At 42.6% G+C, this 14,813-nt stretch overlaps 1 protein-coding gene across 1 annotated transcript; it reads right to left on the bottom strand.

Annotated features, from left to right (window-relative positions):
- Positions 1 to 1,558: 1,558 nt before the first annotated feature.
- Positions 1,559 to 5,707, bottom strand: puraa (purine-rich element binding protein Aa). Its single transcript, XM_053441742.1, has one exon. It carries the CDS (start codon positions 5,696 to 5,698, stop codon positions 4,841 to 4,843), a length of 858 nt encoding a protein of 285 aa, XP_053297717.1. The 5' UTR covers positions 5,699 to 5,707; the 3' UTR covers positions 1,559 to 4,840.
- Between the last annotated feature and the right edge of the window lie 9,106 nt (positions 5,708 to 14,813).

Raw genomic sequence — 14,813 nt, 5'->3', positions numbered from 1 at the left:
TGCTTTGTGCATTAAAATAATGATTGCAGAATTGGCAGAATATGAAACACTCAAACGAAATGTGTCCCTGCACACACACACTTTCTTCTTTCTTCTCCATTTCAATGATGACTGAAATTTGAATGACGTCTTAATGACTTTCCTGGTACTGCGACATCAAAACCAAATATTACTGCACTGTCTATTGAAACATTACAAGCGAAAGTTCAAGCCATGAAATATGAATTGTGGCTGAAATGGTATGTATTGATTCTTGCAGGAACATATTCCACATCACTGGAGGCTCTGTTAAACCATGTGCACGGTGGCATTGCTCTAAGTGCCTGTTTACTTTACCCTGTTTGTCGTTAATTCTCCCACATTGAGGACAAAGGAGGTTTCTCCCTTGAGACGCCTTTGCTTTTCTCTCTCGCCCACGTGCCTGTCATTTTTAGGTAAAGAGCACACTCTAGTGGCCAAACACCAGAGAGGCCTGCCTTGCATTACGTCACCACCTAAAGCCCGTGCTTAACTGCTTCAGGACACAGCACTCAACTGCAAAGTAGAACACAAATGGAGGCAAGGTTAACGCAAAGGGGGCATTTCTTAACATATTGTGCCACCTCATGGTTGGGCACGGCTCAGCAGCAGCAGATAAACACGCAGGGTCCGGATGTTGTACATAGCAACAAGCTGAGCGTGATCTTCATTTGTGTCAGGGAGTGCTGGGGGGGGGGGGGGGGGGGGGGGGGGGATGATGACCATGTTGCAGCACAAATTAAGAAATGAATTTGATCAAGTGGTGTTCTCCCAGCGAAGAAGATCAGACCAAACCTGTTAGATGAATCCTCCCCAGCAGCATTCCTCCAAGCAGTTGTTGTCCTTTGTGCTAATGACTAAAGTATGAAGATCAACAATAAATGGATATCTATAGCTTTACACCAAAATAACACAAGTAGAGGTTTGAGTGAATGTAATTAATGGCCATGATGCATTGTACTCCCAACGATGGTCGAAACCAGTCCTCAATCTGGCTTCTCCAGTTTGGCATCTGGGCAACTCCTAACCCTCCTTCCTGGTCGACACGGGGCACGATAGACTGAGAGACCTGAGATCTACCGCACGACAAAACCTGGACACACACAGTTTCTGCAGAAATAACCTCAGAGCACATCCAGCCCCTGACGTCCGACCTCTCTGTATAGTGAATGACTTTTCAATAATGTGGTTTCCTCTGGTATGGGAGACCGAGGAGGAAGGTCCAGGCCAGCTTAAAGTAATTGAACATCCTCTGTGTAGATCGCCGTGGCAACAGCAGCTGGCTGGTGATCTGGTGAACGATAAGGCCTCGTTCCTCTATTTACAATAATTTACATCATGTTGTTTAAGTAATATATGAAAAAAAAGTGTGACCTTCTAAATGGCTATAGACATAATACCTTTATAAAAAAATATGGAAATATCCACAAAATGACAAGACACAGGTCGTGTTGGGTCATGATCGATAAACTCTCGTTACCCAAGTTCCCAGAAGAGCAATCATTACATACAGATGATCACAAACTGCGTAGTCAGGACGTTAGAGACCAAAGTAATGCTTTATTTTACAGCCTAGTATTACACATACAGTACTGATGTAGGAATCTCTAAGACATGAATCATCAGGTACTTGTCATTGCAATGTTTGCATTTTAAAAGGCTGTAAAATTAAGCTTTTGTTATTAGCATCATTGCAAATGTAGAGTCAGACATTTTATACAACATTAAACAGACTTTTCACCCATGAATAATGGACATTTTGGGAAGTTGTTTTCTTTTCCAACAAGAAATGAAGCATGAAAAACACATTCGATTTTGAATGTAGATTTTTCCCCTTATGGGTAAATAAAATTTATTTTAAAATTTGTCAAATGTACATAAATTATATTTGATGCATCAAAAACTAAACGAGAAAATCAAATACGCTCTTTTATAAAGAGGCAACATAAGAGAGAGTAACATTCTTTGTTGAGATCATTTTTAAACAAGTACTGGTCAGGCATTTCATTAACCTGGGAGAAGCAAAGTGCTAGACACAACAACCACTGAAGACAGTTCACCATACACCTTAATGAGGATTGGACTGAAGCACCGTATCTTAGCTTAAAGCTAAAATGGAGATTTTTTAAGTTTTCCTTTTTCACAAAAACGTCATTGTGTTTATAGTCTACTTTCAACAATAAGCCAAGTTCACGCTGGTCTGAGGGAGAGGCATACATTGCTCTATTTCAAGTTAAAGAACTGGTGTGAACTGCTCGACCCCACAGGCTACTAAGACCTTGGTTTACTATATATTTTCCTCCAGGATGGAGCTTTGAGTGCAAATAAAGGCCTACAACTCCTTCATGAGAAATAAACATGGAATTCAGCCACATGCTTTCAAATAGTAATCATATATTTAATTGATATACATATATTGCCACCATTGGCACATCCGATATTGCACACAGTGATGAAATGTTGCACAGAAAAAATAGATCTTTTTTTTGTGGGCAGAAACATTCCAAAATTACAAATAATGTGGAATAATGCTGAAAGGTAAAACTACATTAAAAACAAAAACAAAACATGCTTGCTACTCCCCATTAATTGAGCAACTTACAACTTACACATAACTACCCAAGCCATAAAACTAGCATTTCAAGAAAGGGGGGGGGGGGGGGGCTCACCAATATCCATTTATAACATTTAACCCACGAACGATGTTTCCCATCAGCCCCTGCTCTCCCTGCTAACGCGCTCGGCTGGTAAAGAGCCAACTCCTCTGCATCATCTTGCGTCTAGGTGACCACCCGCTTCCATGTTTACATGTAGGCCGATGCCTGGATGGCTGGGAAACGGGGATGGCAATGACATTAGGAAAGAAGGAAGGTAGCAGAAAAAGTTAAGAATTCTGCTTTTTTTCTTTTACAAGGATTTGTAGCAAACCCTTTAGCACCACGAGTCGTGCGCTAGCACACAAGGTGGCTGAGACACAAACGAATGGAAGAAAGAAGAAACGATGACAAAAAGAAGCCAAACTGCGATCCAATGCACCAGGCCAGCGTGTAAGCATGCAGAGTGTGTAAGGCACCAGGTTGTTTATATGCTGAAGAGGATGCTCCCAATCAGGTCTCTTTTAGTCTGTACCAGAAGCTCCAAAAATAGGTGGTCGAGGACAGTCTAGTTTGCTGGTTTCCAGTCAATCTAAACACGGGAGCAGTCATTGTATTCGATGCTGAGGTAAATCTGACTTAATCTGATTGTTGCCAGTTTCTCCGGAGTTTATAAAACTGCTATCACACATCTATGAGATGCGACTAAACTGGTTTAGAACCAGTTGTTTTCCGTGTGGCAGCCCAAATATTTACAATTAGACCAAAACAGAATCTCATCACCCCCAGGTAGATATTTGGGCTTACAAATCCAAAGTAGAGCTATGAGAATGTATCCGAAGCAGCCCCACTGGGCCTCACACCAACAGATTGTAAATTTGTAGGGATGGGCACATCCACTGACACACAACTGGACGCTTTTCAACCGGCAGGCGTTAGCTTATCCAGGTGTTCTTCTCAATGTCCCTCCTCATAGTGTGATGGTGATATTGTAATAACAGTTTGCGAGATCACTCCTCGGAAAAACTTCCACTACAACTACACCAAGCCTTTGGAGGGAATCACCCAGCACTCGAACTCAAGATTCGTACAATATAGGCAGATAAAGATACAATTAGAAGGGTCCTTGAGCCAATATTTTGGGAGACCAACGAAATCTATTTTAGTGCAGATTAACATGCAGCAACAGCACTCCTTGGCACCATATAGACTTTTATGACTGAACAACATCACAAAATGTTTGTTTCGGACGTAATGACCAATGACGCGCTGCGGAAACACAGCATGAATGGGGTGTTTGTCTTATTATCTGCAACTCAGGCCATTTGCTACATGTTGTCACTGCACTTCCTCTATCAAATACACATTTAGTACCTTTAAAATGAACACATTGCATTGACAACGAGACACAAAGGTAGTCTATAATATACCCATCTGCATGGCAACAATTTCAACTGAAACAAAAATTACAATATTAATTTTTCTTTGAATGCCTCTGGCAAATGTCATCATATCTGGAACCATTGATCAGTTCAATATATTTTAGACTTTTATGCAATGCATATTGCACAACAAATAGAGCACTTATTTCATTTCATGAAAAAGCCTACATATTCCTTTTTATACATACATCTAACCAGTTTCCGAAGCAGGCCTAGCCCTCGTATGATTCATGTGTAAACACATCTCTACTCACAGGTAAAGGTTAATAGGATGGCATGTGACAACCTTTTACGAAGTCTTTTTGAAATTTGGTTCAAAAATTAAAACGTCTGATTTGTGCTGAAGTCATTAGCTCACATGAAAAGGAAACGTTTTTCATTTGAACTAGGCAATAATTCCATTTGAACATTGCAAACACTTATATATATTTTTTTTTACAATAACTTTAACGGTACAAAAGTTCTGTTAATAAGGGAAATAAACACTCAGTTCAATATTGTTTGTCAAGTAGGAAACAATGTTCAAATATAATGTTATTACTTTGTTTAGCAGCCTGTTAACTGTATTAATGGTGGATAAGTGGGGTAACATCCAGCGATGAGTGACAACATGTCATAACTGTCAGGTTGTGGAGGTTTCTTATATTGTGGGTGATGCTCCCTTGGAGTTAAACCATTACAGTTAAATCTTTAGATTTCTTTCTTTATACAGTAGAGTTCTTAATTATATTTCTCTTGTTATTTTCATTACTCTTGCATCTTTTCTTTTTTCTGTTCCTCTCTATATCAATCCTCGTCTCCATCGTCCGCCTGCATCTCCTCTTGTTGCTGCAGCTCGCTTGCCCTCTTCTCCCGCTGTTTCTCCTGGATCTTCTTCATCTCCTCGGCATATTTACTGAAAGTATTCCCAAATTTGGACCACACTTTGTAGGGCACGGTGATCGAGTTGCGGTACGTGGGCTTCACCTCGCTTACCCTCATGAACACACCATACTTATTGGATCCGACGTCGAAGAAGAACCGCTTGTTGTCCACAGTCAATGACGACCCTTCGGGCAACTCCGCAGGTTCGTCCTCTACACCGTAATCGTCAATAAGTTTAGCCAAAGCGTCACGAAACTCAATAAGTCCCTGGGCCGGGAGAGCGATGGTCTGGCCTTGCGTGGATCCCAAACCGGGCCCCCGGTTAACGGTCTGCCGAATCCTCAGGAACCGTCCCCTCTGGTTCTCTTTCAGATCCATGTAGTATTTCCGATTCTCCCGCACCAAGAACTCGCTCTTCAGCGCCCGCCGGGGCTCGTCTTGGACCAAGCTCGGGTTGCTGGGACCCAGCTGGGCATAGTGTTCGATGAAGTCCCCCAAGTAGTCGCGGAACTCGACCGCCACGGACATGGAGAGAGTGAGGCGGCTCTTGTTTCCACCGGCCCCGACTTCTGCTATCTTCAAGAAGCGGCCCTTCGCGTTCTGCTTCACGTCCAGATAGAAGCGCTTGTTCTGGATGTCAACCCGTTTCGACGCCAGCTCCTGGGTCTCGTGCTGGAGGCCGGTGGCCGAGCCCGCCGCTCCGGTCGCCAGGTGCATGGAGCCGAAGCCTGGGCCCGTGGCTGCTCCTCCCTGCTCACTTCCACTGTCTCTGTCCGCCATGATGCTGCCTGCCTGCCTTCTCCCTCTGTCTGCTGCAAAGCCACGGCACAGCCACTGCGAGCACCGCCGCTCTCGCGAGATCTGCACAGAGAGGTACGAAAAACAGCGAGGGAAACGTTTCAATGCGGAGAGACGGAGGGTTTTCACCGGAGTGCCTCGACACGGGCCCGCGTCACAAGTTAAGATGGTGTGATTTAAATGGAAACCATTATTCTGAAGAGATCTGCACCTCTGCACCCAGGTATAGTTCAGATCCACGGGACCCAGCGTCTTGAGACTAGGGTGTGTTTAACTTCCTGGAAAGACCCTGTAGCTTAACATGTGTTTTAGTTCAAAAAGATAAAAGAATATATAACTTATCCATAATTAACATGGCACGTGCTTTGATCGTTTAATGTGCTGATTGCTTTTAAAACTATGTAAAATAAAGCTGTGGTAAAATGACCTACTTGATCTTTTTCTTTATCTGGCCGAAAGTCATTGATTTTGCAGGTCAGAAATGGTCCCACGTGTTCTTAAACTTTCACATATTTAGCCAATCAAACAAAATATGCACAGATACATATTTTGAAAAGAAAACGCAATTGTATTATATAAATACTAGCAACAAAATAGTGTTAATAGGCAATAAGAATAATTGATGTGCCCATTTACAGGGCTGCATATACAAAGTGGCACAGGATCCGCAACAGATCACTTTTTTAAAATTTATAAACTTTATTCTACAAAGTTTACAAAACAAGACTAGTCCGACATAACCTTGAGTTAAACATTAAGGTCATGTAAAAAGCCTGAAATAACAAACCATTATAATATATTTAAAAAATAGGTCATTTTATCACATATTAGTAATTATTTAATTTTCAAACAGAATTTTACCGTTTTTAATCTTGAAATCAAATCCACTTACCTGGCATGGCGGTGAGGTGAAATATCATCTTACATGCTGGGCAGTGACTGTTAAACGTGTTATCGGATCAGAAGTGATCAGGATACTTTCCAACATTGGTGCATGTCACTGGACTCTCATTGGAGTTAAACCGATAATATGCATCTTTTTAATAGGACTTTATTATTATTGTTTCATTCCTTAATGTGGTCATCTTGACGTTTTTCAGAAGGAAGAGATATATCGGAGTTTTCTTAAGGAATCGATTGAGGATGCATTTTAATGTCAGTTGTAACTTGGAGCTGTTGTGATCGGATCTTTATACTTGGTCTGAACATGACCTAAATCACTCCGTCCGTTCTTATTTAGTCTGCTTCCGCCAAATAATGTAACACCGGCTCGGCCCGACGTTTGCTCTCGTGTCTCGATCGCGCGCTCACGTGAGGCAATCGCCTTATTTTTAAGCTTTGGCCTTGGTGCGACAGTCAGGTCGGGTAGTGTTTTTTAGGATCTCTGTATAATGTAGGCCGCCTTCATGACTGCAGTCCTGCACCTCTGTCTCCAGTCTATTTAAAGGTGTCATCAGGTATCCAGACCTGAGCGTGCACGGTGTACAGCGAACAGCTGAGGCCTGGCTCTCCCTAAGTCAGCTGTCTGTCTGTCTTACTGTGTGTCTGTGTGTCTGTCTGTCTTACTGTGTGTCTGTGTGTCTGTCTGTCTTACTGGCGGTCTGTGTGTCTGTCAGTCTGTCACAGCCAGACAAGGCATGTGACCGATGTCAGAGCGGCTTTGTTCACAGCAGCATGTCGAGCATTAGTATACCAAAACATGTGAGTGTGACAGGCCATTAAAACACGTGTAGGCCGCAGCAGGCTGCTAATGTCAAAGTAGGTAGAAGAAGCCTACAAACAGCTGCTGACACGTCTCATGGGAAATTTCACCTTAGATTTCTATTTTTATTTATGCTCCAAAAGGGTTTAATGGTTTAATAAACCAAACACGACGTCTCTGCCCCCTTGCTGGCAATACTTACTTTACAGAGTAATTGAAGAATGGGATATATTGTGTATACTTCTTTATTATAATTTTATTTAGCTGTAAATCCCTGTAGATTATGTCGGGTCACGTCAATGTTAGTACCTCAAGCATAAGAAAATTATAAATGAAGTATTTCATTTATTAAAAAAGCAACTATTATACGAGTCATTAAAGCAGCAGTTTTTACGCATACCTTTTATCTGTATGATAAGATATAATCAAGCCAACAAGGTAAATAATTTCAGCCATTAAAGTTGATTTAAATAGTCATTAGAATCAGTAAAAAAGAAAGGAAAAAAAGACCAGCAGGCTGAAACAATGCTCCGTTTCGGGCTGCACCAAAAAGACTCATCACACGCCTTCTTTCCTTTTTCAGTTAAATATGTTAAAGACGATCTCAATCTGTGTGTGTGTTTATGTGAGAGCATTTAAAGTTAATAAGTCTCTAAGCTCGTTCAGTCAATATTCGTTATGCACTTCACAGATATGAATCACGTGGTGGTCTTTAACGTGTTATACTGCTTGAATCAAGTTGATTGTGATATAGGTCAGTTGTGCAACTTGATCTGTGGTATTTTATTTCATTGTGTATTGTTACAACATGGACATTGTTTAAATTGTTTGCATTAAAAGGAAATATATCTATCACGTTGGCCACTTTATTCAGAATGAATAAAAGACTACGTTCCTTTTCAACATGTACATTTCTAAAGTGTTAAAGGCTGTTTTGAGGCCTTAGAGGAGTTCAGTATCACATTGGCTGTAAATCCCAGAAACTTAAGCCTGTACAACATTTTAATATTCATAAAATTCCCTCTAGATAGGCTTCTTATTATAGTATACTTACTTATAGATATTAATTATTAAGGCTTAATATTAAAACACACATTAAAAAGGTTTATATATGTTGCTTTGCACTTGCATATAAATGCATAATACTGATTAAGCTTTTGTAAATGTAACTTTCAACCATTCATTGAAACGACACTGGAATAATAAATAATATACAATGGACGAGTATAGACCATGATACTAAGTTGATGACATTCAGAGATAAACTCATTATTTCATCAGCATGCTAGTATATTATTAGGCCAAAACAATACAAAATTAAATAAATAAATAGCCTATCATGTTGAAGAGGTAAAATTATTTAATTTATTTAAAAAAAAACTACCGAATCTTTTTGTAATAAACAATCTTAGAAATAAATGACATCCATTTATCAGACAAATATATTGCTCAAAGTAGAGATTGGACCAAAACGTGAAACTACTGGTTGCAAATGAGGCGAGGTGAGCGTGAAGGCCTGGAATCCATTTTCTGTTTTTTTTTTTTGTTTTGTTTTGTTTCTTTTCATTTTATTATATTTATTTATTTATTATTTCATATGAAGTCATTGAAATATACCTGATATTCCCTCAAAGGTCTCGGGGCCTCCTGATCAGCTCCACAGCATTCATCACTTCCTGTGCGGCAAAATCCAGTAACCGTTTCTCTGCTGGAATAAATAGTTAGTGAGCATAATGACACACAACCAACATTCAAATAAGCATTAAATTGGCTTTAATCCAAGTGATACAAAATATCAAATTTTTCTGCAGCATGATGACCACACTTTTTTGATGCAGAGATGACTGAGGCATGCTGGCGCTTTATGGCGTCGTTGTCTCGGACCTTCCTTGTAGCTACATCGTCGCCTCGTTAAGTTTTTCTGAGTCAAAATGTCAGTTTGAGAACTTACGTTACTTTGTTTATTTTATTTCCAAAGTTAAAGCTGCAGCTCACCTGCCGCTCTTTCTCCTCTGTCCTCTTTGGTGCAGGCGATATGACACACGCAAGTCTGCAAAACAGGTGAGTCATTTCTTAAAAATAATGAGAAAAATATTGTTGTTGTCGGACACTTAATTTATACGTAACCTGTAATATATACAATTCTAAATTCGTCATTTAATCCAACATTTTTATCCCAAATCTCACCCGAAGGACTATATTCTATTTCTGTCTGGTTTACCTACAGACCTGGTCTATGTGCATGTTTGACAGGCCACAACCTGTCACTTCAACTACTCTATCAGCATTTCTTCTGTTTTTCTCTCCAATTTCTAATCATGAATATGAATCACAGAAGTTAACTCTGGTCGGATGCCGAGGCCCCTTCCAGCGCACATATCAGACTGAAAAGGCCTTTTTATTGATCACCTCACACTCTTTAGTCTGCACCCCAAACACCGATATGTGGCTCTGCTCCAAATGCAGCTGTGTGTGCCCCCTTTTCATTTCCACACAAGACGCGTGCACGCCCACATAAGCTGCAATGCAATGGCTCTGCAAACTCCGCCAGAGCGATATCACGCACAGCGCTGCGCGTTATAAGACAATTAAGCGGCCGCGGGACAGTAACAACCCCAATGACACGTCAAAAAGAACAGCGTCGGTTCCTCCACAAGCGATGACCTACCGCTCCAGGCCGCTCAGTGGGAAGCCGCTGCGCCGCACAGCCTCACCGGGGAGCCGCTGGAGAAGACACGGGGCAGAGGAGGCAGACGACCAGGCCTCAGACAACACAGAGGACCGCTGCTGCTTCCTCCACAAGATGGACAGGAGACGGCGAGTCGTGGCACGGACACACGCACCAGTTCAACGACGCACGTTTCAACTCTGATGTCAACACGCACTCCGTCACTCGTTCGGCGGACGTGCGCCTCCCCTTGGCACAATTGGGGAATTGCAGCTTTGCCCCCTGGTGGTTAAAATAAGACAGGGGAGCAGTTTAAGCAATATAATGGAGGTGAACGTCTAAATGAGTATTTCTATTTAAATGAACTGAATGATAAAAGCCACGTCTCACTCACAGCGTGTTTGAATCCCTCAGGGGATGCATGTCATACCCGCGCACAAAACCTATTCAAGTTTTATTTTTCATAAGCAAGTTAACACTGAGTCAACAGGACAATGAAAGGTGTTGGACAAGAAGCAACCAGTCAGCTCAGCAGTGCAATAGTTAAACAAATAGAAAACAAAAGGAGGTAGAAAGAGATTACTATAAAAGCAAAAGTAAAATACAATACAAAACTAAAACGATATACATTAAAAGGTGCAAAGGGACATTCGTTGCAAATGAAGTAACAACGTTAACTGTATGGATTATGTATGTGTAGTCATTGTGCCGTTTGTGTTTGCAATTGTGCACATTTTCCCAAATAAAGTGCAAACAGGTTGTGTTGTTTTAAAACCAGCACCTCACATGAGCAGTTATTGTCACAGTGATTAGGGTTTCATCTCACACACACAGTTTGTGTGTCTGTGTCTGACATCAGCTTGAAGCTCTAATTTATAGGCCCTGTAAACTTTCAGCACCACGGAGAGCAGCCAGGTCTGCTTCAGCTCTGCAGGACATGAAAACTAATGTAGCCTCATTTTACAGGTTTTCACAGGTATAGGTGCATTTTCTTATGTAAACTTAAAACAAAGATTTGTTCCGGCACTCATGGCCCCCCTGTTAATTTGATATAAGTATTTATTTATTGTCCCAAATTCATTATTCAGAAATCACTGAGCCTTTTTGTTGGACTGAGTTCAAATGTGGGTTTCCTGAGTTATAGGTACTTGTGTAGTTTGATTTACAGCAAGTGTGTATATGTGTCAGATTTGTCACAAATAGAGTGGTCAGCAGATGTCGCTCTTGGTGAATACTGTCAGTACAATAGCTGCATCCGCATTCCCATCCAAAGCCAACCAATACTATCATAACTTCCCAAACATAGCACTAAATGATAAACCAACGTGTTGATATCCCCATAGTATATGATGTATCTTATTTAGGGTCCAGTTCCTTAAAGAGCTACTTTACCACGTGAACCCATTTTTGTAAAAACACACTTTCCCAGATGTGTCTCACTCTGAAGTGATTCAACAATGTCGTTTCTCTGCATTGGATCCAACAAAAGACCTCCTACTAGTTTTTAGCAGTATGGATTTGATGCGGTGCTTCAACATCAGTTTTTTTTTTTTTTGCAAGAGGCAGAGCAGCGAATGTGACCTGAATGCAGGGCATGACTTAATGCGATGAGACGCAAAACTCATTCAAAACAGTCTCCTGAAGAATGTGAGAAAGCTTTCGCAGCCTTAGTCATCGCAGCCATATGATTTCACCCAGGCCCGGCGGAGTGTGTGTGTATATATGCGGCTGCATGTGAAGCGATTTGATTTTTTTATTTATTTGGAGTGATGCCTCGGCTACAGTAAGATGCGATTTTGAGGAGGGACAGTCATGGATTTAGGATTTCACTCTAACGCGAGATCGCCGCTGATAAAACACCATGGAGTGATTGGCACACGGTAGATCGACCTTTTTTCGGTCCATCGTGTCTCGGTGCTCCGATCCTGCGTTTTTTTGTTGTTGTTTTTTGTTGTTGACGGATCCCCTTGGCAATCGGCATTATTTCCTCCCCGTCTGTGACTGTATAGAGGGGGGAGGCGGAGAGAGAGCCGCGGTGGAAGGCGGCGTATTAGCGCTAGAGCTGCCGATCAGGAAGGGGAAAAACTGTTTTATTTTTTTTAGGGGAATGAAACGTGGCTTTTTGTTCTTGCGAGCGGACCAAACTTGTGCTCCACTGCAGCATTTTGCGTCTTCTCCCTCCGCTGCAGAATATACGGAAAGGCATCATATAGCGATGCCCCACCACTGCATTTTTTGGGCAAAGATAAGAGTGGCGTCGTCTTGCAGTTCTAAGGCTACTATGACAGCATAAGGGGGGCATCGTCTTCTGGAAGGGAGAGAACCCTCCGATTCCTCGCTTGGCTGCATCTACAATGCCTTATTATCATTATTATTATTAGCGGACAGCAGTGAGTGGATTTGAACCCCCAGCATCATCCCGCGGTTTCCCCCCCGTCTGAGAGCTGCTCTTTACCCATTGCAAATCACTCGAAAGAAGCAGCGGATCCCGATGGCATGGACACTTATGCAAGGTCTGCCGCCGCGCTGCCGTGCTACTGGAGCCTCCTCGCTGTCTCTTCATTCAACCCAGCTCCGTCGCCATCGCCCCGCAGCCGAGAGAGCCCTGCCGCAACGCGACCAGCGACCACCGAGCCAAAGCAGGCGGCATGAGGCTTGATTCAGTGCATTTATCCATGCTGGTCATCGGGGTCTCATTCGCCTGCTACTCCCCGAGTTTGAATTCCCTGCAGGACCAGGCTTACAAATCCGCCGTGGTGATCGAGGGCAAGGTGCAGTCCACGCCTGGGAACGTCTCCGCGGAGACGTACCGTGTGAATGTCAAAGTGCTGGATGTTTGGCCCCTGAACAGCGGGGGTCTGGAGCGGGAGCAGCTCGTCACCGTGGGGGAATTCGGATCCGAGGCGCCGTGCACCAAAGTGAAGAAGAACCACAAGTACATTTTTTTCATGGACCCCACTGACCAGCCCTTGGTTTTCAAGGCATCGTTTGCGCCTCTGGACACGATTGGGAAGAACCTAAAAAAGGATGTTGGGAAGGTCTTGTGTGTGGACTGCGGTAAGTTAATGCATTGTGGATCACCGGTGAAGTCCAAACCCGGAAGAACGAACGCTCTAATAACAGCTGCCTTGCTTAGAGGGCTTTTTGGTAACAGGTGCTCTTTTGAATTGTGGTTATTGTGGCCACAGCATGGGTTGGAGTCGGTGGGTGCCCGATAAGGTGCCTAAGGGGCGTCTATGCAGCAATTTTCGACAACTCTCGCAGGCTCCCATAGCCCACATGATCAATCAAACTCTCTTTCTCTCTTTCCCTCTGCTATTCTCTCTCCCCTCAACTGCATCAGACATGCGCCTCGCACTGTTGCGTGTGAGGAATTGCAGTTTGTGTGTATCGAACTATCTGCATCCTGCAAACCCGCATTACACTTTTAACCTTTTATTGACACTTCGCGGTGCATCTCTTACTCCGTTGACCTGACACACAGATAGATTTCTGTTTTACCAACATGTTGCTTCTCGTGGGAACATACAGACCTCATGCATTTCATGGACCCGGTACAATTTCAGCACCAGGGACAGCGGCCTGTATCGCTGGTATCACGTGTGCCCTATGCAAACTGGTTCCTGGTCTATATTTAGGTTCACGACCTGCTTTAATGCTTTAATACCCTACACTTTGGCATAGCCTGCGGTTCTGTCCTGTACACACACACATTTTCTGTGCCACCAGAGGGCCATAGCACTGTGTGTTACAGTCCTAGCCTACAACCTCTGAGGATGTTGTTGAGAATATGAAATAATCAACTTCATCACCCAACACCTTTTCAAGATCAACGCACAAGAAGTTCAGGGATGGACTGTGGTCAGTAGACGTCGCCCTCAGGGAGTCATTTTAAACATCCGGCACATTTTATGTTGTAGTAAGGTGCTCTTTTATTGTCACTCCTGATTTTCAAGTGTATTTATATTGTTAAATGAACAAAATGACAACAAGGCTTGCTGCAGGATTCCCCAATTTAAAATATGATGGGTGAGGATATTGTTGAGGCTTTGCAACCTATTGATTAAGTACAATGCAGCACACTGTTGCTGCAGTACGCCGCACACAAATAGGTTACCTTAATTCATGCACGGAGCAACGTATTGTTAAGTGACCAGATCTGTGGGGTGTCACAGAAAGTTTTCTTGCTCTTCACTTGCAGATAAAATGTGTTTCCACTACTTTAATGATAAAGTAGTGGAAACACATTTGACCACCACAGGATCTTATCACGGAGCCACTCCTTAACTCTGTTCTCAGCTAATGTCCCACGCTAGTCAGCACCCGCACAATCTCAATAAGTCGTAGTTCCTCTTACACTTTGAATGTAATGAGCTAATTAGAGCACCAGTAACACGCAACATATTTGACCTCCATTGTAATGTTTAACACAGTTGGGCTTCCGCTCAAGTGTTGTGGCCAAGAACATAATGTGTGTTCTATACTGCCGCCTCCTTACAGTCACTTACCCTGCACTCATGAGACACAAATTCTCCCCTCTCTTCTTGTTTTTGCCACTCTCACTCTGGCTTCTAAACTCATCATCCCATTAGAGAGGTAACATAAAATGTACCTTATTACCACTTGAGTTTCTTGAGCAGTCCAAATGTCCCCCATGAATTCTTCTGCCACTTAGCAGAGCTTGTCAGTGGTGTGATTGAACTGGCACGGCCACCTCCCAGTGTCAC

Source organism: Pleuronectes platessa, chromosome 15 (genome assembly GCF_947347685.1).
Source record: "Pleuronectes platessa chromosome 15, fPlePla1.1, whole genome shotgun sequence".
NCBI classification, from domain to species: domain Eukaryota; kingdom Metazoa; phylum Chordata; class Actinopteri; order Pleuronectiformes; family Pleuronectidae; genus Pleuronectes; species Pleuronectes platessa.
The sequence above is the reverse complement of the archived record's forward strand: the minus strand, read 5'-3'. Positions and strand labels throughout refer to the sequence as shown.

Excerpts from the sequence above, each read along its gene's own strand:
- puraa (XM_053441742.1), bottom strand. The coding sequence starts at position 5,698 with ATGGCGGACAGAGACAGTGGAAGTGAGCAGGGAGGAGCAGCCACGGGC.